The following is a 24415-nucleotide window of genomic DNA, read 5'->3' as shown; positions in this document are numbered from 1 at the left end:
AGGTGCTTGGCGGCTCCACTTACCTGGCAGGCTAGGCCTGGCCAGGGTGGGTGGATCCGGCAGCTGTGGATGCAGGGGAGGGACAATTGGGGCGCAGAGGTGGCTCTTTCTGAGCTGCAACGTCTGCTCCGCAAAAATCCTGGACACTTCCTCTTATTTGAAAAATCCACCCAGATGGGGGGGTTGGAGGATCAGAAAAGAGGTCATGTCTGGGGAAAACCTGGACTTGTGGTAACCCTGGCCATTCCCCTCCTGTCTTATAATGCTCCTGATGGTTGCTGCGCTTGTTACAGATTCTTGCATCTGTCTGATGAAAACCTAAGCAATAAGCCTGGCTGAGAAACAAATACCCAGCATTGGGTCTGCAGTGGCTCACTCACATTTGACTTGTTTTTCCAAGTGAGGTGGAGATATTGCCTCACAGATAAAATCAGCCCAGGTCCCCACCTCCTTTTCCCGTAAAGGGTGAACGCTTTTCTCTGTAAACAGAGAAGAGCTGACTGAATGGCCTTAAGCAGACCACAGCCTCCACGCAACCTCAGGCATGCCCAGTGAAAAGAAGAGGGCCTATGTGTTATTCCCAATGGAATTTCTCTACTTCCTGCTGCTTGGAATTCCTAGCCACTGTAGTCTCTGCTACACAAATGTGTGTGTTTAGGAGGGAAAAGAATGCCTCTGGTTGAGATGGTGGTTATGAGATGAAAAGAGATTGATCCCCGCAGTGGTTTCCTCTGTTTCTGTGTGCTTGAAGAGCCCCTTTCTCCTTAAGGCTGGAAAGGGTTAGGATGGAAATAGGATGGAAATTGAAGCCAGTTCCAGCTGAAAATAACTCAGCATATGTCCTCTGTGAATTGTGTTTAACTCACCTGGTAGAACTGCCACCACTTCCAGCCCACAAGGGCAAGCCTGGTTCTCAGGTCAAGGCCAAAGCACACATATAAAACAACCATCTGCTTGGGTCATTGGCAGGATCGTCACCGCTGACAGCCTGAGCCTTTCCCACTTCAGCAGAAGGACAAACTGCTGTCGTAGGCTTGTAGCCTACCACATGAACCAGTCAAAAGAGGGCAACAAAGACCCACTCTGTGCTTATGTGGGCTACATATGCACTAGAGCTGGGAGGGAAACAGTTGTCCCATTCCATGAGAGTTTCTCGGTTTAAAAAAAAAAGTTCCCATCCCAAACTCAGATGAAAATTTGAAAACACAAAAATTTACACACACAGATCATCTGAAAAAAAAAACGGATCAGATCAAAACATTTTATTCAATTTTGATCTGTTAAATTTTTAACTATAAATTGACTAAAATTTCAAAATAAAAAGTCATTTCAAACTATCTTTTTTGTCTTGCGAATGTTAAAATGGACACTGACAATTTCAAACAAAGTTTTCAAAACATTTCTGAATCAGGAGATTTGTTGTAACCAGCTCTTCCCCACAAACAGTTCTGGTTTCAATTAATCCATCAAAAAAGCATTTTACAGAAAATTCCTGACCAGCTGTAATATGCGCACAGCTAGGCCAGTCCCAAGGAAGAAAGCTGCCATTACATCCCCTAAATTCCACTGACTCAAAGGCAAAATCTAGTCTAGAGAAACTTAGATTTTCCACCCACGGACAAGAGGCATCAGACTGTGCCACCTAGCAATGGGGAAAAGAGGACAAAGAGCTTAAAATTGGAGCTGATGGAAAAGCAGGATATATTAGGACACCAGAGGAGAGGTGAGAATGTGATATGAGTCCCGACTTTCTGAGTAAGTGGGTGAGCGTGAGGGTGATGAAAATATACGTGAAAGTTTGTGAATACTGTAGCCAACATGACTTGTGTCGTGTTGACACAACGACATATGGCAGTGTTAATCCATTGCGTATGTGGTAGCCTGTGAGTGTGTGGACAAAAATCCCATGTGTCAATATGCATAAATGTGAAACTATTGTATGGCATCATCTGATACGACCGGAAGACATACACTCACTTCTACCCTTATGAGGTGTGGCAACTTCTGTTTCCCGAATTCTTGTAGTTATACATTCCTCAGAAGCCCTCTGAACACTGAGAAATTCATTATTGTTGCTGGTTTTGCTAGTCCTGTGCCTTCAAAAAACTAAAAGTCAAACTTTTCAAAAAGTCAAGTGGTGAGTGCCCTGATGCTTTGATGTCTATCTATGCCAGTAATTCCACTGCTCTGAGCACTTTTGGCACAACGGAAGAACACAAAGCAAAAAAAGAAAGGGTGACCCACTGCTGAGCAGCTGCTGGAAACCCAGAGGGTATTTCAAACCTACCAGTGAACTGTGGTATCCTGTACCCTTTACCAGGCAGTGAACCGTGAAGATACTGCCTTGTTCCACTGCCCACCTCATCCTGCCAAGCATCTGACAGCTGGCATTTCGGCCAAGGGTGAACGAGAACACTAGCACTATGCCAGTATTTACAACTATCTTGGGATATGTTGGGATGTTACGGATTACTGTTAGTGCCCTGCTTTGCTTTGCCTTGCTGTCCTAGTATACAAAAGGCCTGATTCTGATCTCATTGCCTTTAAATGAGTTTCACTGGTGTGAGATCAGAACCAAGCCTGTAGTAGGGTTTGAGTATCCATTGCCCAATGTGTAGCTAGCTGTTCCTGTGTAAAGTTGGCAAGAAGTGGGCATAAACCTCCTACTAGTGAACTGCACTCACTCTATACTTCTGAGGTGATCCTCGGCTTGTGAAAAGTATGTGTAGCTGTAGCTCCATTGGCTGGCTCTATACACTAAAGTGCAAGCACCAGAAGGGGCATGGTTACCAAAAAACTACACTGCAATTTTCACACTGGCTCAAGGAAGTTTGGTTTCCATCAAGAGGCCATGCCTTGCACCCATTGACCTTGATGAGCACAGGATCTGGCCCAAAGAGAGTGGGAGAAGCACTCAAAGCCTTCTGGGTGCGTTAAGGCCATTGCTGGCAGACAAGGAAAATAAACAGTCTCAGAAGCTCTGGAGCCATAAATAAGAGATCCAGATTCAGAGGGAAATGAGGATGAGGCAGACCCATTGGAAGAAGGATTGGGGGGGGGGGGGGGTTAACTCTTGTGCACTCAGATGTGTTGCAGGAGCAGGGTTCTGGGGTTCCTGGAAGATGGTCTGGGGTGCTATGGTTCATTCAGCGTCATATATAGTTTTCTTCCTTCTGATGTTGCCTTCCTGAATCCCTTCCCACAGCTTTAGAATTTACTTCCCAAATGTTCCAATTCCTAGAGAGTTCCCCTCCTTCCTAGAGAGTAACTTCCTCCCTCCCCGTGTAACATGTTTATTTTGGGAGAGGAGTATGTGATGTTGCATTCCATATGTTTATGGAAATATGCTTATGAGTGTAAATGTAATGTAGCTGGAATATGCTTTATGCAAAAGGTCTCTTGTAAGGTATCATTACAAAGCTTATAATCTACTGAGTGTGTTCATATATTTGTATGAATGTATCATTCTTGTATCGGAAGCTAGAAATATGAAGTGTTACTCTGAACTCCTATTGTAACTATGCAAAGTGTGGGCCATTAATGGTGGCTTGGAATCTTGATGGCTCCTGTCAACTAGGACAATTGGTGGTAAATGGCTCTATTTACTTGCAAGCCTCCACCGCATACCTGTGAGCCAGTCCTGGAGGAATGGAGGGGGGCTCAGAGGACATGTGACCATGTCACTGCTACTAGAATCCATCTTTAACCTGGTGCTTTTCCATTTAGAAGGAAGGGTGGGAACCCAGAGAGAGACAAAAGATTCCTGCCTTGTGCCAAAGCTATAAAAGGGGGTGGGACAGAACAAAGGGGGCTGCAGTCATGAGAAATCCCCTAGCTACCACCTGAGCTGGAACAAGGACTGTATCAGGGAAAGGATTGGGCCCAGATTAGAAAGGAGTCTAGTCTATGAAACATTATTGGAACATCTCTGAGGGTGAGATTTTATCTGTAATCAGTTTCTTAATGTATTAGGCTTAGACTTGCATGTTTTGGTTTATTTTGCTTGGTAACTTACTTTGTTCTGCCTGTTATTACTTGGAACCACTTAAATCCTACTTTTTATTCTTAATAAAATCACTTTTGTTTATTAATTGACCCAGAGTAAGCAATTAATACCCCGGGGAGCAAACAGCTGTGCATCTCTCTGTGTCAGTGTTATAGAGGGTGGACAATTTATGAGTTTACCCTGTATAAGCTTTATACAGAGTAAACCAGATTTATTTGGGGTTTGGATCTCATTGGGAGCTGAGTGTATGGGGGTGCTAGAGACAGGAGAACTTGCTAAGCCGTTTTCAGTTAAGTCTGCAGCTTTGGGGTATGTGGTTCAGACCCTGGGTCTGTGTTGGAGCATACTGGTGTGTCTGGCTCGACAAGACAGGTCTGGAGGCCCAAACTGGCAGAGAAAACAGGCTCAGAGGTAGTCTCAGCACATCAGGTGACAGTCCCAAGGGGGTCTCTGTGACCGAACCCGTCACACAGTACTCTAATTTGTGAATGAAAATAGGGCAGAAAGAAACCCAAACAATGTCAGAGAGGGGAAAAATCCAGCTTCCCTTTGTCTCACCACTGCACCCAGCAAAAAAAAAAAAAAATTAAACATGCTCTGGAGGGCTCACCGTCCTCAGAAAGAGGGGAAATACCTGGAGGCTTCCTTAAAGGCAAACACACTTGGAGAACACATGCCCTACAAAGTGAACTCCATACGTAAAGAAATGAAACATTTGTATGCACTCAATGTGCCCTTTAAAAGTCTTTCCCATATTTGGACAGGTGGTGCTAGGGATTTATTGGCCAAAACTATCCGTTGCATATGTATAGCCCCCACTGAATCCATTTCTTTGCTGTGCATCTGCTTGCCTGGATTTGTTTTTACAATTCTCTCACGCTTGAAACCCAAGTGAAATGAAGAGAACTTAAAATGCTTGCATGCCTGTGTTCCCAAATGCTCAGCACACCAGAGTGACCCTGAACGGCATCCTCCTGGAGCACCAAGAAAGGAAATTAAAGTCACATTAAATGTGGGATTAATGACAAAAGTTAGGCAGATCTGAGTTAATACAAAAAGCTCTGCTCTCTCCTTAACCCTTTCAACCCACTTGGATGGGACGTTCTAACCACAGCACATGTTACAACCATAGCACATTGGTCTGTGGTTAGTTAGATTCCAGGATGTGGGACTTATTTTATACGGCCATTTGGGGGTTTTTTACACGTAATGAAGGAATAACCGATAGCACAGATCGGATTTTTACCTGCCCTGAACTCTGTATTGCCTTAAGCCAGGGGTAGTCAATAGGTGGACCATGGACTAAATCTTGACCACCAGATGCTTTTGAATGGCCCTCAAAACCTTTTTATTTACTTATTATCTTTATTGGGTTTTTTTTATTGTTTTCTCTGGTGTCTGGACCTTAACTTGACCAAGAAATCTGGACCTTGACAAAAAATAATTGCCTACTTCTGCCTTAAGCCATCACCTACCTTAATTACCAGTTACCTCTGGCCTGTTACTCCTCTCTTCATCCTATATCTGCATGTGTCTCTCCTACATTTCCTCCTGCATGTCTCAGCTCCAACTCTAAATGAAATGGGAAAAACAGAGCTCCTTATTAAATCCCTGAATCTCACCTTCTCCCTTCCTAGACACCGCTGATACTTCTACTACCCTGACAGTTACCCAGACTTGCAACCATGGTGTCCTCAAATTTCTCTCATGTCTTTTCCCTCTCACATCCTAGCAGTTGCTAACATCTTCCCTGTTCTTCCTTGATAACTTCTCAAAAATGTCAGGTTTCAGAGTAACAGCCGTGTTAGGCTGTATTCGCAAAAAGAAAAGGAGGACTTGTGGCACCTTAGAGACTAACCAATTTATTTGAGCATGAGCTTTCGTGAGCTACAGCGGATGCATCCAATGAAGTGAGCTGTAGCTCACGAAAGCTCATGCTCAAATAAATTGGTTAGTCTCTAAGGTGCCACAAGTACTCCTTTTCTTTTTCCTCAAAAATGTGTTCCCTCTTCTCCACCTCTTCTGCTAAAACCTCTGGTCTATGTCCCAGTAATCTTTTGCCTCAACTGCTTTAGCTGACTTCTCTGTGGCCTCCTAAATCACACATCACTCCCATGCAGACTATCCAACACCCAGCAGCCTAAGTCACCTTCCTTGCCACTGCTCCAACCACATCACCCCACCTCCTTAACTCATGGAACATCACATTCAAATTCCATGTCTTCACTTTCAGAATTCTGCACAGTTTTGTTCCTGCTTTATCTCATCATCTCTCATCTTTCCCTACTGCTCCAGCTCACACTTTATGCGCTGTAGTCTTGATCCATCTTTCCTTCTCCCATATGAAATTCAGAACCCTTTCTCACGATGTGTCCTATACCGAGATTATCCTTCCCCATCCGGTGAATCATGCAGACTATCATTCTTCCTTAAGACTTATTTCATTTGGGTTTCCAGACACCAACCCACATTCTACCATGCCTCCTGCCTAATAGACTTGGTTCCATTTTATTAAAAATATAAGAATGGCCATACTGGGTCAGACCAATGGGCCATCTAGCCCAGTATCCTGTTTTCTGACAGTAGCCAGTGCCAGGTGCCCCAGAGGGAATGAACAGAACAGGGCAATGTCAAGTGATCCATCCCCAGTTATCCAGTCCCAGCTTCTGGCAGTTGGAGACTTAGGGACACTCAGAGCATGGGGTTGCATATATTATTATTAGAATATACTAACTCACACACACACACACACACACATTTTAAAGGAACCCATAACAATATGGGTCTGTCTGTAACAAAGCATATATTTAGCTGTTGCCACCCTCCTCCTTCCCATATCCTCTCCTTTTTGCTTGTCATCTCTTGCTCTGCTACATCTAGACTGTCAGCTTCAGAGGGGGCAGGGACCTCTCTTTTTATTAATCTTTAAATCACCAGGCACATCTGTGGAGCTATAGAAATAATAAAGAGGAACATGGTATTGTCCACTGAGTCAACAATTCTGCATAGAGCTGCTGTCAGCTCATGAGCTAATAAGTTAAAGTAAGGCACACACCCACCACCCATTCCACATTCCACTGGACAGTCCTGACTTTCACATGTCTACCCCGCATTTGGCAAAGTCAACTTGCAGGCTGCAGTAAATCCTGAACTTAGTTCAGACAGAAAAAATATCGCACTGTATATGTCACGGCACTGCATCACAAGATGATTTCTTTCACGTCTGGATTAAATCAGCTTGTTGTATTCTATAGGAAACCCAAAGCTCTTATCTACTCCCTTGCTCCTCCTGTTGGTTCCCCTCTGAATTTGCACAGGAAAAGTGCTGGACACTTCACACTGCTCAAATATCAGGATCTTTTGACTTTTAAGCATATGATTAATATCCGTTATTTTCCCATACGGAGAAGACATCCCCATCACCCAGGCAAAGACAACTAAATAAACAGAGATCTTGTCCTTTGAAATAAAGCATTAGAACTTAATCTTCTTTCAAGGAGTGAACAGAAATTGTACACTCCAAGCATAATGGGGCCTCAATCCTGAATGAGGATTCCAGACACAACTGTAATACATGTAATTATAAAATAGCAATGGCAAATAGCAAGAGGACTGGTAATGACACATGGGATGGATTTGAACTGGCATCTTAGAGGTGAGAGGCATGGAAAGTTAATGGAAGATGTGCTCCTAAGTCACTTAGTTGCTTTTGAAAATCCCACCTATGGAGCCTTTAACTTCCAAGTTACCAGTTCAAATCCATCCTCTGGCGGTTAGTTACTGAAATCCACCCCTCACCAATGACTGGTGGCCTATGTAGTCTGAGAAGTGAATGCATAACACCAGACCAGTTCCTGCTAAGCAGAGGTGCGATTCTGTGCTGCACTTCCAAGAAGCATTTTTGTTTACTCCAAAGAACTATAACATTTCTGTTTACCATCCCTGCTCCCCAGAGCCTTCTTAAAATCATCCGTCATGTTGCTACAAAGTTCTCTGTGCAATATAATAGTGATTGGAATGTAATTGTGTATATTGTGTGGTGGTTTGTAAGCAGTCCCAATGCCCTTTGTTTGTTTCCTCCACGACGCTGCCCCTATCCATGGGGTAGTCTTCCAACTCCCAGTCTGTCATCCTTTCCTCATTCAAATCCCACCCAGGGACTAACTTCTTCCTTGAAGCCCACTGCTGAGTAAAACAAGGCAAATGTTACAGTAAGGGGGAACTCAGGCTTCATCTAAGGGCTTGTTGGCATGGGATGTTACTGCTTGGCAAGCCAGGGTGTGACTATACAGTGAACTAGCTTGCTGTGCAGTAATGTCCCGTGTGGACACTGCTACATTGCATCAAAATTCCTAGGGGGCGCTTTGACTGATTACACTTTACAAGTAGTAAAGTGCACACCGGGCCCTTTGGTGTGCTGTAGTAGTGTCCACACAGGGTGTTACGGCATGGCAAGCTAGTACACTGTCGATTCACACCCTGACTTGCCACACAGTAACATCCCATGTAGACAAGCCCAAAGATAATTCCTTCCCTTGGCCCTCCTCGTTTACAGTGTCTTTCTGTTTTATTCAAGGCAAGGCCTCTGAAGGAAGACCTCTAATAACTGTGTCTGTCTCAGGGCTGAGAACACTGTTAGAGTCTAATTAATAATCAATGCTAAGAATATTTCTGTATTTAATGGATACATCCAAAATCCCAGTGGTAGTTAGTGGGTGGGGGGTGGGGAGAGCGTCATAGTTTACAGCCATGTATTTTCAAAGGGGGCTTTATCCAGCCTCTGATTTTGCACACATCGTTTTACATGCACAGTCATTTGCACACAAGTACCACAATATCCGTTATGTCCCAAAATGCAGTTAGTAGATGCAAAGTCCTTGTAACGAGGTAGCTTGCCCAGGGCCAGCCAAGCCTAGTTACTAAGGAGACACACCTGAGCAGGGATCAGCTGATTCCCCTCAAAAGAGCAAAAAGAGGCTGAGAGAGGGATGTTCAGGGCAGGGCCACCCAGATGTGGCAGGGGGAGAGAGGCAGTTTACCCTGGCGCCTCCTTTTGAGAGGCTCTCAGGCTCCCAAAAACCTCTGTGTGGCCCTGGCTCAGGGAGACCAGAGTAGAATACAGAGGCTGCTGGGAGCTAGTTGGCCTCAGAAGAGGTACCTGTAACTGGAAAGTGAGACTACAGGCAGGACAGGCCTGGGATTGACCTGATAAGAGGGTAAATGGATGGGTTTGAGAACTTTATTTTGAATGCTTTTAGTTTAATAAACCAGAACCTGAAAGATTTGTGCATTATTGAAGAAGTCCCTTGAAAGGGGAAACTGAGGCAGGGGCTGCTTGCAGGGCTGCCCTGAGGCCACAAGAGGGCATGCGGGAATCAGTCACCCTATGGCACTGGTGTAGCTGGCAGAATCCAAGACCTTCCTTCCAACAAGGAGGGCATTTTGATGGTCCAAAAGGAGAGAAAGTAGAGGATGTGGTCTGTCTTCTGGCCGAGCAGCAGCGGAGGATTCAAGCATTCCTTCTGCAGCTCCTGCAGAGTCATCAGGCAACCCGGGCAGTGCAGCTCATGGCACAGCAGCAAGAGCAGGGAGATCGCTGTTGTCAGCAGGTGAGGAAGTTCCTGCTGTGTTTGAGATGTGGGAAGCCAGGACACAAAGAGCAGAGTGCCCCAGGTGGCAGTGGGAGCACTCAGAGTGTGCTCAAGGAAGAGACACTCCAAGGGTGGTCTAGAAGTGGAAGGGCCCATCCAAATGTTCCGTGCTGAGAGGTGGGGGGCATCAGGAGGGGCTGCCCCTTTAAGAATTGTAAAATGTAAAAGGAAAAGAAGAGGAGCAACAGGCCAAGTTGAGAGCATCCCCTAAGTGGTACATCACACATGTCCAACTAGGGCAAGGGTGAAGAAGACACCTCCCCACAAGGTGTTTCAGGTGTGGAGCAGGAGAACATGTGGTAAAAGGGGAAGAGAAAGATGGGGTCTGTGAGACAGGGAAAACCAGGCAGTCCCAGTGAAACAATCTCCAGACCTGTGGATTACCACAGGGAGTACTGTACGGGCTGTTAGCAGAACCAGATCAGCTCCAGGGGCCCAAACTGGAAAAGGAGGAAAGACGGGCCCTTTCCCAGTGTAGGGAAGGGCCAGAAGGGATGACCAGTAAATTGCAGCGATGGTGAGGGGAACAGAAATACCTTGGAGGCCACATCTGCCCCTACCTCTATCATACAGGACAGTGCAGGAGGTCAGTAAGGGATTTCCCCCACCCACCAATGTATTCCGGAGGGGATTTTTAATCTTCTTCTTCTGAAGCATCAGGGATGGCCATGCCTGGAGATGGGATGTTGAACGGGGCAGGTCAGGACTCTCCTGTGGGACCAAGTGTACTTGTTATACCAATAAAATAAAAACCAGCAGGATCTTATTAAAGGGGAAAAGGCAAGATACCACATTTATTGTGAATACAGACAGAATCATAGTAAGCAGTTAGTTATAGCTATAACATTCCATTCAATCTCATTTATTCACACATTCATTCATACACACACACACACAGGTTCTGCAAGGTTGTTATCATAGTTACCAGCCTTAGAGTTGCTCATGCCAAGCCACTGGCCAGGTGGCCTGGACATGAGGAGGGAGCAGGGCCTTGTCAGATGCTCATCTGATGCTCCTGGAAGTTGGTTTGCAGAATCAGACCGCAAAGTTCTCACTTTCTAGAGTCCATTTTTATAGGAATTTCTTCCTATGCCAGTCTATGGGAATTGCTTCATCATGCTGTTGCTGAATCAATCAGCAGATAGCACATTCCTGACGGCTCCGTGCTGCTAGATGTTATCTTGTTCTTTGGTTCTCCCATTCTTGAGGCTGTTGGGTGGATTCCAGTCTGCCCTCCAGGGGTCCTCTGGTTATTTCCACTTGACGCCTTCTTCAGCCGATGGACACTGGATTCTTAGGCTGGCACCTCCCTGATCATTCAGTTATTATCCACACCAAGCATCCATCCACATACATCCTCTATCTCTATTTTAATCACAATTGTTAACAAAGCAAGATAAATACAACAAAAGGGCGGGGAGTCTCTGGGTGCTGTTTCTGTTGTTACAGAGTATTGCTTTGAGTCTCTCTCTGTGTGAGTAGTTGTTATTACAAAGAATTGCTTTAAGAACAGACTCTGTCTTAGAATGTACTAACGCAATTAGCAGCTTGCAAGTTTCACACATAGAGGGAGAGAAACAGTACCAAAAACCAAGAGACCTCTTAATTAGTAAATACCCTGGAATTTAAACTATGGAGAATCAAACTCATTTGTGATTTTAATACAGAACTTCTTTAATATGATCCAACATCCTGTCTTTCAGGTGCGTGACTGACTAGTTCTTGCTCATGTGTTTAGAGTCTAAGTGATTGCTCTATGTGCAGTCAGGAAGGAACTTGCCCCCAGGTCAGATTGACAGTGAGTAACCTTTGGGAGGAGGGGTGTTCCCTTCCTCTGCAGTGTGTGGATGAGACCCTAATAGCATCCCAATGCAATAGGGCAAGGGGCTCACTGATATCTGGTAGTGAATTCCAGCTGGCCTGACCAGTTCAGTGTGCCCCAACTCACTAATGTCAGAACCTGTATCTAAAAGGTGTCATGTCAGATATCCATAGAAAGCTAATAACGTACTGATCATTAATTTTCTTTCTTGGTGTATGTAGGGGGCACAAATTCAAAATTACAAACATACTGGAAATTATGTTATCAAGGTGTGTCTGCTAGGCAGGGCTAAAGTTACTCCACCCTGGTCAAAGGAATGTGGTTCTGACACATTGAAGGTATTTCCAAGGTACATTAAGAGACAATGGGAATACAAATTACACAGAAGGTAAACAGGATCATCAAAACAGCAGGGGGAGGAAATTGCAGGAAACAGATCAATTTGCATGATAGCAAACACCCGTGGGGAAAGAAACCAGCACAGAATTTACTTCACCAGACTCCATGTCAACTTCCACACATCTTGAATGAACTTTACTATGGCCAGGGGGGTGACGGGACCTTCAGAACAATCCATTTCAGAGGTTCACTGGACTGTAAAGAAAGGGGCAGAGAACTCCAAGTTATCTTTCATGTAAGAAGACAATGGAATTTAGGACTTTGTGCGCGATCCTGACTGGAGGGTGGGCAGCCCATCTTGCTGGAAGGTAGATTGATATGGAAATGACCTTGAACAAAGGCTGTAGCTTGTTTTATTAAGTTTTAGCCTCTAGAGAGAGATATTTGCTTGTAACCATTTATAACTATCCTTTATGCTGGAACTCACTCAAAATCCTATCTCCTTTTTTAATAAACTTGTCTTACTTTTAATCTAAACCAGCCCCATGCTGTGTTGGATTTAAAGTGAATGTTAACTCCAGTTAATGTGCCAAGCTGTTGGGTATTGTATCTTTAAAGGAATGAACAAACCTTAATATCTCTCTGAATGGTCCAGGACAGGGCTGAACATTGCAGAGCACATGGCTTGGGGAAAATTTGGGACAGAGAGTTTGGGGTCATCTTGCCAGGTGTAACCAGAGTTTGACTGGGATATAACAAGCAGGCCGCTGGAATCAGAATTCCTGAGTCAGAGCTGCGTAACACAGAGACATTCAGTGAAGGCTTGTGCGCTGGCTGCAGAGGTGAAAGTAAGCCGGTCTGGTCTGGTGTACCAGCAAGAGCCAGTACACCGTGCTTGACTGGACCGGCTTCCCCAAGCTGGTGCTTTAAAGGGTCCCAGGCTCCCTGCAGCGGCCAGAGCACGGGGCCCTTCAAAGCGCCACCCGAGGCCCGCTGCCGGACCCCTGGGGTAGTGGCGGCAGGGCGCCGGTGGTGCTTTAAAGGGCCCGGGGCTCCGGCTGCTGCAGGGAGCCCTGGGCCCTTTAAAGTGCCCCCTGAGCCCCGCTGCTGGAGCCCCTGGGGTAGCGGTGGCGCTTTAAAGGGCCCGGGGCTCCGGCCGGTATGGGGAGCACCGGGCCCTTTAAAGCACCACCCAAGCCGAGCTGACGGAGCCCCAGGGTAGCGGCGGCAGGGCTCTGGCAGTGATTTAAAGGGCCCGGAGCTCCGCTGCGCTAGTGGCGGCCAGAGCCTGGGCCCTTAAAATTGCCCCTGAGCCCCGGGGCTCCCAGCTGCCTCTGCAGCTGGCAGCTCTGGGGGTGATTTAAAGGCCCGGGGGCTCCCAGCCGCAGCCAGAGCCCTCGGGCCTTTAAATCTTGATTTAAAGGGCCCAGGTATTTAAAGGCCCCGCCTCTTCCGGGCAAGGCCATGCCCCCTGCTCAGGACTCTGGAGTACTGGTAAATCCTTTAAATTATTTTCACCCCTGGCTGCCTGGGAGCGTCCTGACAAAGGGTGCTGCAGCAACAGAGCATTTTGAGGAAGTTATGGATACAGGGCAGGCAGTGACCCAACCCCTCACCTGGATTGCACCCAAGAATGTGAGAGAGGGGTGGGGGCCACTTGCTAGGATTATCTATATCTCATTTAATGAGTTCCCTGCCATTGCAGGGGCCTCGAGCATTGGTGCACCTTGGTCCTGCCTGTGCACAGCTCTGCTGCTGGCACATATTAATCTAGTCTCCTGTGGCTGTAATACTTCGGTCTCATTTTGGTTGTTGGGTTTCGTGGGCAGCTGCTGGGTGGTGTTGGTGGCCTGTGATGTACAGGGGGGTCAAACTGGGTGATCTGATGGTCCATTCTGGCCTTAAGCTATGATTCCATGAAAACAGAGCTGTTGCAGGCTCGGTAAAGGATATTAAGTCAAAGAGAGGATCAGTTCTGGAGATGCATGACCAGGATGTGGAAATGCCTAAGGAGTGGCAAGATAAGGCTGCTGGGTGTGAACAGGAAATGACTGTGATGCTTTGGGAGAGGCCATTAACAGGTTGCTTTCCTCAAAGGAGAGGTATTAAAAGGTATTGGCAACTTTGGAAGAAGCCAGGCAGCTGGCCTGATAGGAAGGGACAAGCCAGCCACAGATAAGCAGGGCTTGGAGCGACAAATCAAAATGCTCGTGGACAAAAGAGATGAGCTTCCTCTCCAAATAGCAGAGATGGACACAGTTCAGGAGAGAGAGCTGTTTCTCTCCGAAAGTAGTCAGATGAAAGGAGAGCTGGGTAGAACTTGCCCTGTGGTGGGCAAGGATCTAAGTGGGGTAGGAGGATGTAACAAAGTGACTTGTCCCTTCAGGGCTTGAGACCTGGGGCCAGCCAACTCTGGTTACTAAGGAGGCACACCTAGGCAGGGATCAGCTGATTCTCTTGTAAAGAGCAGCAGGATACTGCAGAGTCCAGAGTGGAGCGTAGGGGCTGGTAGGAGTATATAGGCTCCAGCAGAGAAATCTTGAACTTGGAAGTGAGACTACAGACAAGTGAGACTACAGGCAGGAAAGGTCTGGGAGTGGCCTGATAAGAGAGTAAATGGATGGACTCAAGGGGGAACTTGAGAACTTTATTTTGAATGTTAATTTAATAAACCAGAATCCTAGAAGGGGTGTAAATGGGCAAACCGGTTTGTGCATTATTGAGAAGGAGCCCCTTGAACAGGGGAACTGAAGCAGAGGCGGCTTGCAAGGCTACCTGAGGGCACAAGGGGGCATGCTGGAGGTGGCCACACTATGACAGTCACCATTCACATGTGAAAAGGATAATACACCCAGAGCGGTACACTCAAAATTAGGGACCATAATTTTGCAAATTTGGCCCATGGTGTCATCAGTTGCCTATATTTTATGCCTACTGCATCGTTGCAACAGAATGTGGCTTTGTTGAGGCCCAGTTCAGCAAGGTACTTAAGCATGTGCCTAACTTTAAACCAGCCTTAACCAGGGGTCTCTAAACTGTGGTGCATGCCCCCTGGGGATGGGGGGGGGCAGAGGAAAGTTTGGGGGGTGCACAGCAGGGCCCAAACCAACCCCCAAGGAAGGGAGCGCCACCAAGCCCCACTCTGGTCTCAAACCAGCTCTGACCCAAGCGGCAGCTCCACTACACCCCCCGCTCCGCCCGCAGCCCAGGTCCGGCCCCAGCCACAGCTCTGCCCTCATTCCCTCTCTGCCCCCAGCCCAGCTCCACTTCTAATCCAAGCTCCTCCCCTCGCTCCAGTTCTGCCCCCAGCTCCACCTTCAGCCCAAGCTCTGCTGCTGAACCAATTGTGCCATAATGGAGGGGGACCACGGACAGATAAGGAGGGGAGGCAACAGGAAAAATGTGGGTACCACTGCTTCAAACCCACAGTAATCTCCTGGAAGTCAGCAGGACCACTCACATGGTTAAAGTTAGGCTTGCCTGTAAACCTTATTCCATCAAAGGCTGAGTGTAAGACAACCCTAGAATATATTTTATAGCATTTTAATGAAAAGCATTGTTATGCAAATGAATTAACATCAGTTGTAGGATGACTGGCCAAGTTATGTCTGATGTCACAATCCCATCCCGTAACCCACAGACATTCTGTACAGTGCAGACTGTACCCCAAGCTTTTCAACAACTGTGCACATTTTAAACACCATCCAAAGTTATTTTCCCTGTTTGTCCACAAAAGAGACTCTTTAAAAATTAAACATGTTGAAGGACATTGGTTTATTTTGTGCATGATTACAATACAGATATGCTTTTGTTGTTAAACTCTTGTGTTGCATTTGAATGTGTAACATACCACCCAGGACAACAGTGACTAAGGCTGTGTAAATATACAGCTCAGGGTTCTAATTATTCCAGTTCTGCTCTTGTGATGTCATCTGACCTTCTTGGGCTCTGTGTGTGTATAGCCTTATAGCTACCAGTGTTATACTTTCTCTACCCATTTAATCAGTGTGTCTGTCTATGGTGCCTAGTTTGCTAGCCTTCTATCTAGATAGATATGTAGAGGAGATTTTGGGGTGAGGACCAGATCCCTATCTCATGTAAATTGGCATAACTCCATTGACTTCAGCAGAGCCTGGCCAGTTTACACCACTTGATGCTCTGGCCCATATATACAATACAAAGTGATTACAGGCTCTTGTTGCTTTAACAGGCTTGGTCCTGTGAAGTGCTGAGTGCTTACAACTCCAAGTGACTTCAGCGGTACTCCATCATCACCAGGAACTCTTAATAAAAATACAGCTTCATAACGCCAAAAAAAGTAAAATTGTCTCCCTCTTTCATTGAGCCTTCCTTGACACAGAAACTATCCTCAACGACTCACCACACAATGTCACAGATGAAGACAACACCCAATTCTATATTTAGGGCATAGCAGCTTCCTGTCCATATAGACAATTGGTAATTAGCACAAGAACAATTCATTTCTCTATTTCCCAACTTAAGCAAATAGGAAAGCCATTTATCTGTTCAACTTCAACTCACTGCCACCACCATATCTGCAGGTTAACTGTTTAATTAATCCAGCTCATGCTTCATGCATTTAAATAAAGACAAAATGCTCTAAATCCTATTAAATTGGGCAAATGTGCAATAAAAATACAGTGGAGTGTATGGCAATGGGGGGGCATTCAGATGACTTAAATGCACTAGTACATGATAAGGTGCCGGATGATGGTATCACAGAGAGATGCAAAAATGCACCCTATGGTGCGGGGTTTAAGTGTGATGTCCACAAACTTTAGGCAGAGCGACATGAAACAAGGTACGGTGTTATAGTGTCATATATGGTACATATTAGGCTCTTCACAATCCTGTAAGAAAACAGGCCCAAAAGACTACATGTTTTAAGGCCCCGATCTTGTCAGCTGATCTGTGCAGGTGCACACCTACACCTGCATGGAGCCTTACTGAGGGATGCTTACGCCGTGGCGGGAGCCCTGATGAAGTCAGTGTAGCCCCATAGCGGTGTGCCTGCATGGATCAACCTGCAGGCTCAACACACAGACAAGAGGCAGTGAGACAGAAGGGACAAAAGCAATGTGAGTTTTTGTATTATATTATTTAATCCCTGCCCTCGCCCATTCTTTTGTTCCCCCTTTCAAGATATTGTGAATTTGGAGGCGAGAGAGTGAGAGAAGACACCATAAGCGGCGTGTAAACTGCCAGCTCGGGAAGGCTAGCCCCCAGCCCTGCCCCTTCTGCCCAAGGCCCCACCCCTTCCACTCCCTCTGCCCCCTGATGGAGCCCAGAGCCCCCGCACCGCGGGCCACTGGCCCCCTGCCCCAGGCTGCCCCAGTTCCCCCAGCTCCAGAGCTCCGAGCCACGGCATGGGGGAAGACAAGAGCTGCAGAGAGGGAAGCAGGAGGGGATTTGGGAGCAGAGCCTGGGCAGGGCCACGCCTGGCTGTTTGGGGAGGATCAGCCTCTCCCAGCCTATGATACCTGCCCATGAAAGACACTGCGAGAGAGTTGTACTAGCGGATTGTCTTTGTGAGTTTGACCCAAGAGTTGGCATCCATTCCCTCCCCTCTTCCCCCCCTACACACACATCACCACCATGCCTGGGGAAAGCGGAAGCAGGTAGGGAAGGAGAACTGTTGGGAGTTGGGAAGGGGTTTGTGAAAATAACTCAGATTCTCATGTAACCTTTGAAATGCTGTGTTCCCCCATTGAAAACAGCAGGTTGAATATATAGGGAGGAAATGTGGGGACAGTGATAGGAAAAGTAAGGAACCAAAATAAAGGAGAGGGAGAGAGACTGAGAAAGGCCCAAACTGGAAGAAGTGCAGATGGAGTGTTTGAAGCTGCTGCTTTTGAGGGGGGTTGACTCTGAGGAACTCTGCTTAGCCTCCATATCAGAATCATTTGGAGACCTGTGAAAAAAAAATATTGTCCACTGTTTTCCCACAGGACCATCCTTCTTTGACCATGAAATGGTGATTCAGCTTCCCAGCAAGAATGTAGCTGGACGATAAGAACTGCCACAGAGATACTAATAGGGTTCTTCATTCTGTCTTTCAGCTCACAACCCCAAATTTCCCTGTCGTGGTCAAGCTGGGACATGCTCATGCTGGAATGGGGAAGGTAAGGAAAAGCCTGACACAACTCACTTATTTTATATCTCTATATATAGACATGTAAACTTACAGAGATATATATTGTGTACCCTCACTGTGACAGGGGTATGTACCCTGCAACCAGCTGGGTAGGAAAGGGGTTAAGTTAAATAGCTTCTGCCATAGCGAGTCCGAGCTGCATTAGCTACCAGGGTGGGAGGAAAGGGCCTTCAGCTGTGGCTCATTAAGAGGCAGGCATATATAGGGTGTGTGCGCAGGTGGTGTTGGGTTGGAGACTGTTATGTATATATGTATGTGCTGGTTAGAGAGGAGTCAGTGTTAGTTGGCCTGAAGCCATCAGGCTGGTCATTTTTGTGCTGTCTGAAAGGGGAAATATTCTTTATTGAGCACCTGCAAAGTGACCCTAGCCTGGGAGCTCACAATCTCCCATTGTCTCCTTGCAGAAGAGGGAGAAGCAGCACTGATCTTCTTGACCCTGTTATTATTATCTGACTCTATCAAATGGAAGCCCTTCAGTTATTTTCTCTCCCCACCAGAAGGAACCAGGACAGTTTGGCTGGCCCTTACAAAGGAGGAAGGCAGACTGCCTGGTTGCCTGCCAAGAGAGGAATCCTGAAAAATTCTTCCCTGCCCAAAAGAATCAGTTTGTTTTTCCCAGGTTCCCTGGGATCCTTTAGTGAATTAGCAACCTCTGTTCTTTGGGAAGGGAGGGTGGCAGCAACCCTTTTAGTCAAACATGCTCACAATGCATGTTGTATCTTCCATAGTCACCCCTGTTGCATTTACCATTATATCAAGGCATCCTACTTGTGTCCAGAATATAGTTTGTTCTGATTTGGGGGCGTTACCATCTCTCCTGGTTTTCCTTTGGATCCCAATAAAAGCTGAAGAAGAAGAATCACTAGAAATAGCCTAGCTTAAGTTTTTCACTAGAAAAAACAGGCCTCCCCCCCAAAATCACCTTTTTTGCCTAAACAGAAAACTCTGCAAGACCCAGGTTTAGTACAGCTTGTAGGCCTGGGCCCTGGAAACAAAATTATTCTCTAGGTTCCTGTCCTTCATATAGAAACTCCTTATCATTTTCTAGTGGCCGAGTGCTCATTCTGTGGTTGCAAAAGAGGAAGCTGACTACAGTCCCAAGGCAACTGCTAGAGTGGTCTTGGGCATCAAAGAACAAATATTTAAATAAACAGGAAAACTAAATGAAATGAGTTTGTCTGGATTTTAAACCAACACAGCTGTTAGGCTGTACCATACTGTAATGCAATAACCAGCATAGTACTAGCTGTAGGTAGAACCACTGAATGTGGACTTGTGAGCTATTTGGCCAGGGAAATCCAATCAGAACAAACCAGAAGACAGGTGTACGTGCTACTTTTCACCTAAGCAAAGGTTTCCAGCTCCTTTGGGCAGAGTGGGTCTCTCAGGTGAACCGCACCCCGGGACTTCCCTCATTGCTGTTCTATCACGTCTGTAATGTGGGTCATAAATGTGTCGCACTTATACTGAAAGAAACCCAAGCTGGGAGCTGAGATGGTTGAAGAATCATTTAGAAGCTGCCCTGTGAGTTCACGTGGATGGCATGTCTCAAAGGACCACTGTATTCTCTTCAGGAAGTTGTGTCTCTCATCTGTATCAGACCTCAGATCTTTGTTTTCCGCTTATTCTTTACTGAGATTTTTGTGCCATTGCTGGTTATAATAGAAGAGGTTTACCAAATAACACGTCAGAGCAAAAGAATATGCAATAGCACGGGGGGTTACATAAAAATTAGTTACAAATAGAGATAGTCTCAGTAGAGATGGGGTGATATGAAACATCCCAAAGCTATGGGACTGTTCAGAGCTCAAGATTTAGATTAGCCCATTATGAAGTTAGGGACCACTTTCAACTGATTTTGAATACCACCCAAGTTCTGGGGTATTTGAACCTTGGGATTTGTTTGGGGCCCTTCTCCAGCTAGAAGCAGCCTGAAGGGAAATTCATATTAATTTAATCAGCCTTATTCAAGTCACAGAATTTCCAGAACAAAAAAAAGGAAGAGAGAAGGTGAAGAGAAAATAGAAACCTAGCATGTTTAAATGGCAAAGGCTTTGACCAAAAAGGTGTCCTCTAAAATTATGGTAATACAGCCCAGGTGAGGCTGCCAGAAAGGAAGTACAGAAATGGATATTAACAGAGCTAAGGAGATAGTTGAAGAACATGTTATAATAATCAAACGTTCTTACAAGCAACTCAGAAGCGGGACACTTGCAGGAGAGTCAGTGAATCATTTTGACCACCACAGTGTAAATTCAAAGAAGCAATCAGAGAGGATAAGGAGATTACAGGGAGCTAAATTATTTCTGTGCATTGGTCTTCACCACAGAAGACAATACAACAAGATAACTGCCCTGCGGATGCTCTTTAGTAGTGAAATGTAGGCACTGTTGGAGATAGAGCTTTGGTTTTGTTTTGAAAGAGGTTTTTGAACAGCTCAAGAAATTAACGTTCACCTGGTGGCTGGTATTTGTGCAAAAGTGCTGGAGAAACTAAAGGCCAAAGTAATGAAACTACGGGCAAACATACACATTTCTGTAGTCCCTAGGAGTCCCATCATGGATAAAACCTCATTGTGCTTGCATCAAAAACACTTACTAAAGTAGAGGGCTTCAGTGTACCCACATTTTTAACAGGTGCTAACGGTGATCTTTCTCACTAAGAGAAATAGTTGAGAAAATCATTACGTTTGAAGAGCACTAAAATGTCGTCCGTAATGGAAGGCACTGTGATATAAAGAAATGAGTGAAGGGGTTAGTCAGTCCAGGTTTTTTGCTTTTGTTGTTTTTTTGTATTGCAGTAGGGAGTAGGAGCCTTAGTTATGCACCAGAGCCCATTGTGCTAGCTGCTGTACAAACACAGAACAAAAAAACGGTCCCTGCCCCAGAGAGCTCAGCCACTAATTCACAATGTGGCCTTGAGCAAGTCATTTTGCTTCTCTTCTTCAATTTCTCCGTTTTTTAAAAAAAAAAGGAATAACAATGCTTACTGGACATTGATATCATAAGGATTAATTGGTTAGTGTTTGTAAATTGCTCTGAACATATAAAGGGCTGTATAAATTCTAAATATTTATTATTTTATTATAAAACACTGGGATGAGCATTATATAATAACCAGCCCTTCACGTTCATATGTCCTTCATTTTCATGAGCCCTAAATTCCCACACAACATTTTTAAGCAAAGCGGGAGGGAGCTATCTCCAAAATTTAAATAAAAAATAACTAAACTAGGACTTATGAGGAATGAGCTCTGTTGGCATCTCTGACACTGAAGGAGCAGCAGTCAGCACTCATGGTCAAAATGGAAGACTTCATAAGCTCAGTGATAGTGAGGCTCACCAAGAAGTGACAGACTGCGTGTAAGGTCAGAGTGGAGAGGAAGGACTGGAATAAAACATTGTTTGAAATTTCCATTAACAAATCCGAGAAGAGACTCCCAAATGACTCAAGCAGAGAAGGGGAGCGTTCTTCACGAAGAGAGACACTGTAGCCCCAATCAAACCCGCCACCTACAATACAGACATGCACATGCACCCATCACCATCATTGCCTCACATGCCTCTTCCAAAAATGAGGCCACCACCCTTACCTCATGAGCAGCTGCCTGCCCCTCGTGCCCAGCTGGCACACTAAGCTTGCACCAAGTGGTTCTCTGTGCTGCTTGTGGAATTGCTCTGTCCAAAGTGTTAATTAGGCAATATCTAAGGTTTTCAGTTGAATTATTGTAGAGGAACTTCTCTCGTGCTCCATTTAGGTGACAAGGGATCAGCAATAACAGAGGACTCTACCAACAGCCATGGATGGACTCTCCCTAACAGGAGGTCTCTTCCCAAGAACAGAACCGAGCCAGTGGGCACTCAATTAAAAATGGAGACATCTGCCAAATCAGGATATGATGCCGTCTGAGAAAATTTCAGCCCCACCCTGATATGGAGAGGGGGTCACTCTTGAGAAGTGAGGGAAGGTGAGAAGAGGCCTCCCTTCTTTCTTTCTCCAGCTGACTCTGTCCCTGAGCCTGTTGGGAAGGGGAAAGCACTGAGTGTGTGAATATATCCCAGGTGTGTGGTACCATAACCCTGAAATGCCCCAGGAATAGAGCCCACTACTGCAAATTCACTCAGAAAGCTTCTTCACCTCTCCCTGAGTAGACCATGAGAAGGAGATAAGTGTCAAATCTATCTGTACAGAGGACAAACAGCACATATTTATGGGACATTCATTCATACATATATAAAATAAGAGCAACTCTCTATATAGCTACTCTGATTTTATTTTTAGACCTCTCTAATTAGGCCAGTTTAAGAGCCACTTCAGATCCACACCAGCCTGTAATTATGAAAACATCTTCCCAGCTCAGATGAATTTATTGCATCGCAGAAGAAAGACTTGTTGTTCATAATAATGTGGTCAGAGTTATTTTTCTCTCACTGGAATGGAAGGATTTCTTTTTTTGTTCAAATATAGCACAAACTAAACAGAGCCACTATGTAATGTAAAAAAACCAGGGGGCTTTTATCAGGAAGGTTGACTCGTCACCTTGTCTCTCCTGGAACTGGAAATAGAATGTTCTAAAAATGAGAGCTTTGAAAATCCAGTGTATTAAAGAGGAAGCGAAAAGAGCAAAAGTCGCCTTGGTTTGTCAAGGGACAAATATTTTCCTAAATAGGGGACAAATAATGATTTAACATGTAACAGCACAGTCCAGTCATTGCAGTCTCTCTGACTCATGAGTCAGGAGATACCACCCACCTTGAAAATAGCAGGAATATCCCAGTTTTTTAACATGGGTCTGGTACCTTTTGCTGGACACGGAGAGCTGTGTCCAATCCAGCACACACAGCCTGCATTTGGGACTGCTAAAACCTGTGGCTAAGGCTGGCCTTTAACTAGAAGTGCTGTGAGGGAAGCTGTGAAGGGAAAATGCAGAGAAAATGTATTAATTATTATCAATTTTTATTTATTTATTATTAGGTGACCCTGGCAATGTGCAAGACAGTTCCAAATTTAATCTGAGGGTTAAATTCACTGGTGTCTGAGGAGGGGAGAGGATTTGTGGAAAGAGAAGGAGTCTGAGCAAATTTTGTGAGAATAGCCATTCTTGTGAGTCAGTTGTCCCAATATGGCACAAGCGGTTTAAGAACAAGTAAGCTTATGAGATGTTTGCCATTTGAGATGGAGGAAAGATCACAAACTCTGTTGATGCTGTGTGACTTCCATCATTTGGGGTGGAAATCTCATGAGAACAGCTAATAAGATTTTTATCGTATCTGTCTGTCTGTTTATTACAAACCCATTGCTGCACATTTGAGTGCCATCAAACTCAAATCCTACCCAATTCAAACTTGAACTGATACCTTGTATCTGAACCCTAGTCTTAACCCAATATGGACACAGATAACTACCTCATCAACCCATCTGTAATAGAAAGTGGGTTTAAAGTGTGGAACAGAGTAAAGTTTGGGTCACATACAGACAGAAAACTAATGCACTCTTCTCTTTATAAAGGACTACTATAATTATGTACCTGGCTGACAGATTCTTTGTTTGTGTGGCCACGTGACAAGTGAAAGTGGAAGAGGAATATGACTGAGTGTCTGCAGTGATCAGATTGGAGATAAGAGGGGATGTGATGACCCTGGGACTCTGGAGTCCGTGAACACTTAGGAAATATAAGCATGGAAATGGGAGTAATGGAACACTACACCTAGAAATCGAAGCTGGGAGGTGGAGAGACCAGAATTTCCTGTCAATGCCCCTCATTGCAAGGACCAGGTGTTCTGACTCTTTGATGCCATAAAGTGGTTGGGTGTCCAAATTGACTGAAATACACAGTGCTGATTTTTTAGGCTCCCAAGATCATTTGAAATCCTGCCTTGCAGGAAGGTTATATTCACATTTCTCTGTTAGTAGAAGGGATGTAGCATCACAGGGTATGTCTACCCTGCCATTAAAAACCCGCAGCTGGCCCATGCCTCCTGACTTGGGCTAAGGGGCTGTTTGATTGTGGTGTAGCCATTTGAGGCTCAGGCTGGAGCCCAGGGTTTGGGACCCTGCAAGGATACACTACAGTTCAACAGCTCCTTAGCCCAAGCCCCGCAAGCTCCAGTCAAATGGCCCAGGCCAGTTGTGGGTGTCTAATTGCAGTGTAGATATACTCTTAGCCGAGACGCCTGGGTTCCAGGGTGGCACAGGGTCTTTTTCTCCAGTTCACTGTAGAAGTGAATTAACTGAATGAAGGCCACTTTAATTCTGAATGAGAGTATCCACCCAGGGATTTAATGCAGATTAACTAATCCACTTCAAATGTACTCCTTTAGTAAAATCAGAGTAATTTTACTGAGTGTCCCCATGTAGACAAGCCCTCAGCATCTAGCAGGGAGGGAATACTAGCCTCAGGTCAGGTTGCAGTGGCCAGTAAA

At 45.5% G+C, this 24415-nt stretch overlaps 1 protein-coding gene across 1 annotated transcript in view; it reads left to right on the top strand.

Annotated features, from left to right (window-relative positions):
* Positions 1–24415, top strand: part of SYN3 (synapsin III) — a 280530-nt gene that overhangs the window by 219886 nt on the left and 36229 nt on the right. The window contains exon 7 of the mRNA XM_074941255.1: positions 17899–17961. Within this exon, the coding sequence (XP_074797356.1) occupies positions 17899–17961 (63 nt within the window). The remainder of the gene's footprint in view (positions 1–17898; positions 17962–24415) is intronic.

This window comes from Natator depressus, chromosome 1 (assembly GCF_965152275.1).
Source record: "Natator depressus isolate rNatDep1 chromosome 1, rNatDep2.hap1, whole genome shotgun sequence".
Classification (NCBI taxonomy): domain Eukaryota; kingdom Metazoa; phylum Chordata; order Testudines; family Cheloniidae; genus Natator; species Natator depressus.
This window is presented reverse-complemented; position numbering and strand designations above follow the sequence as displayed.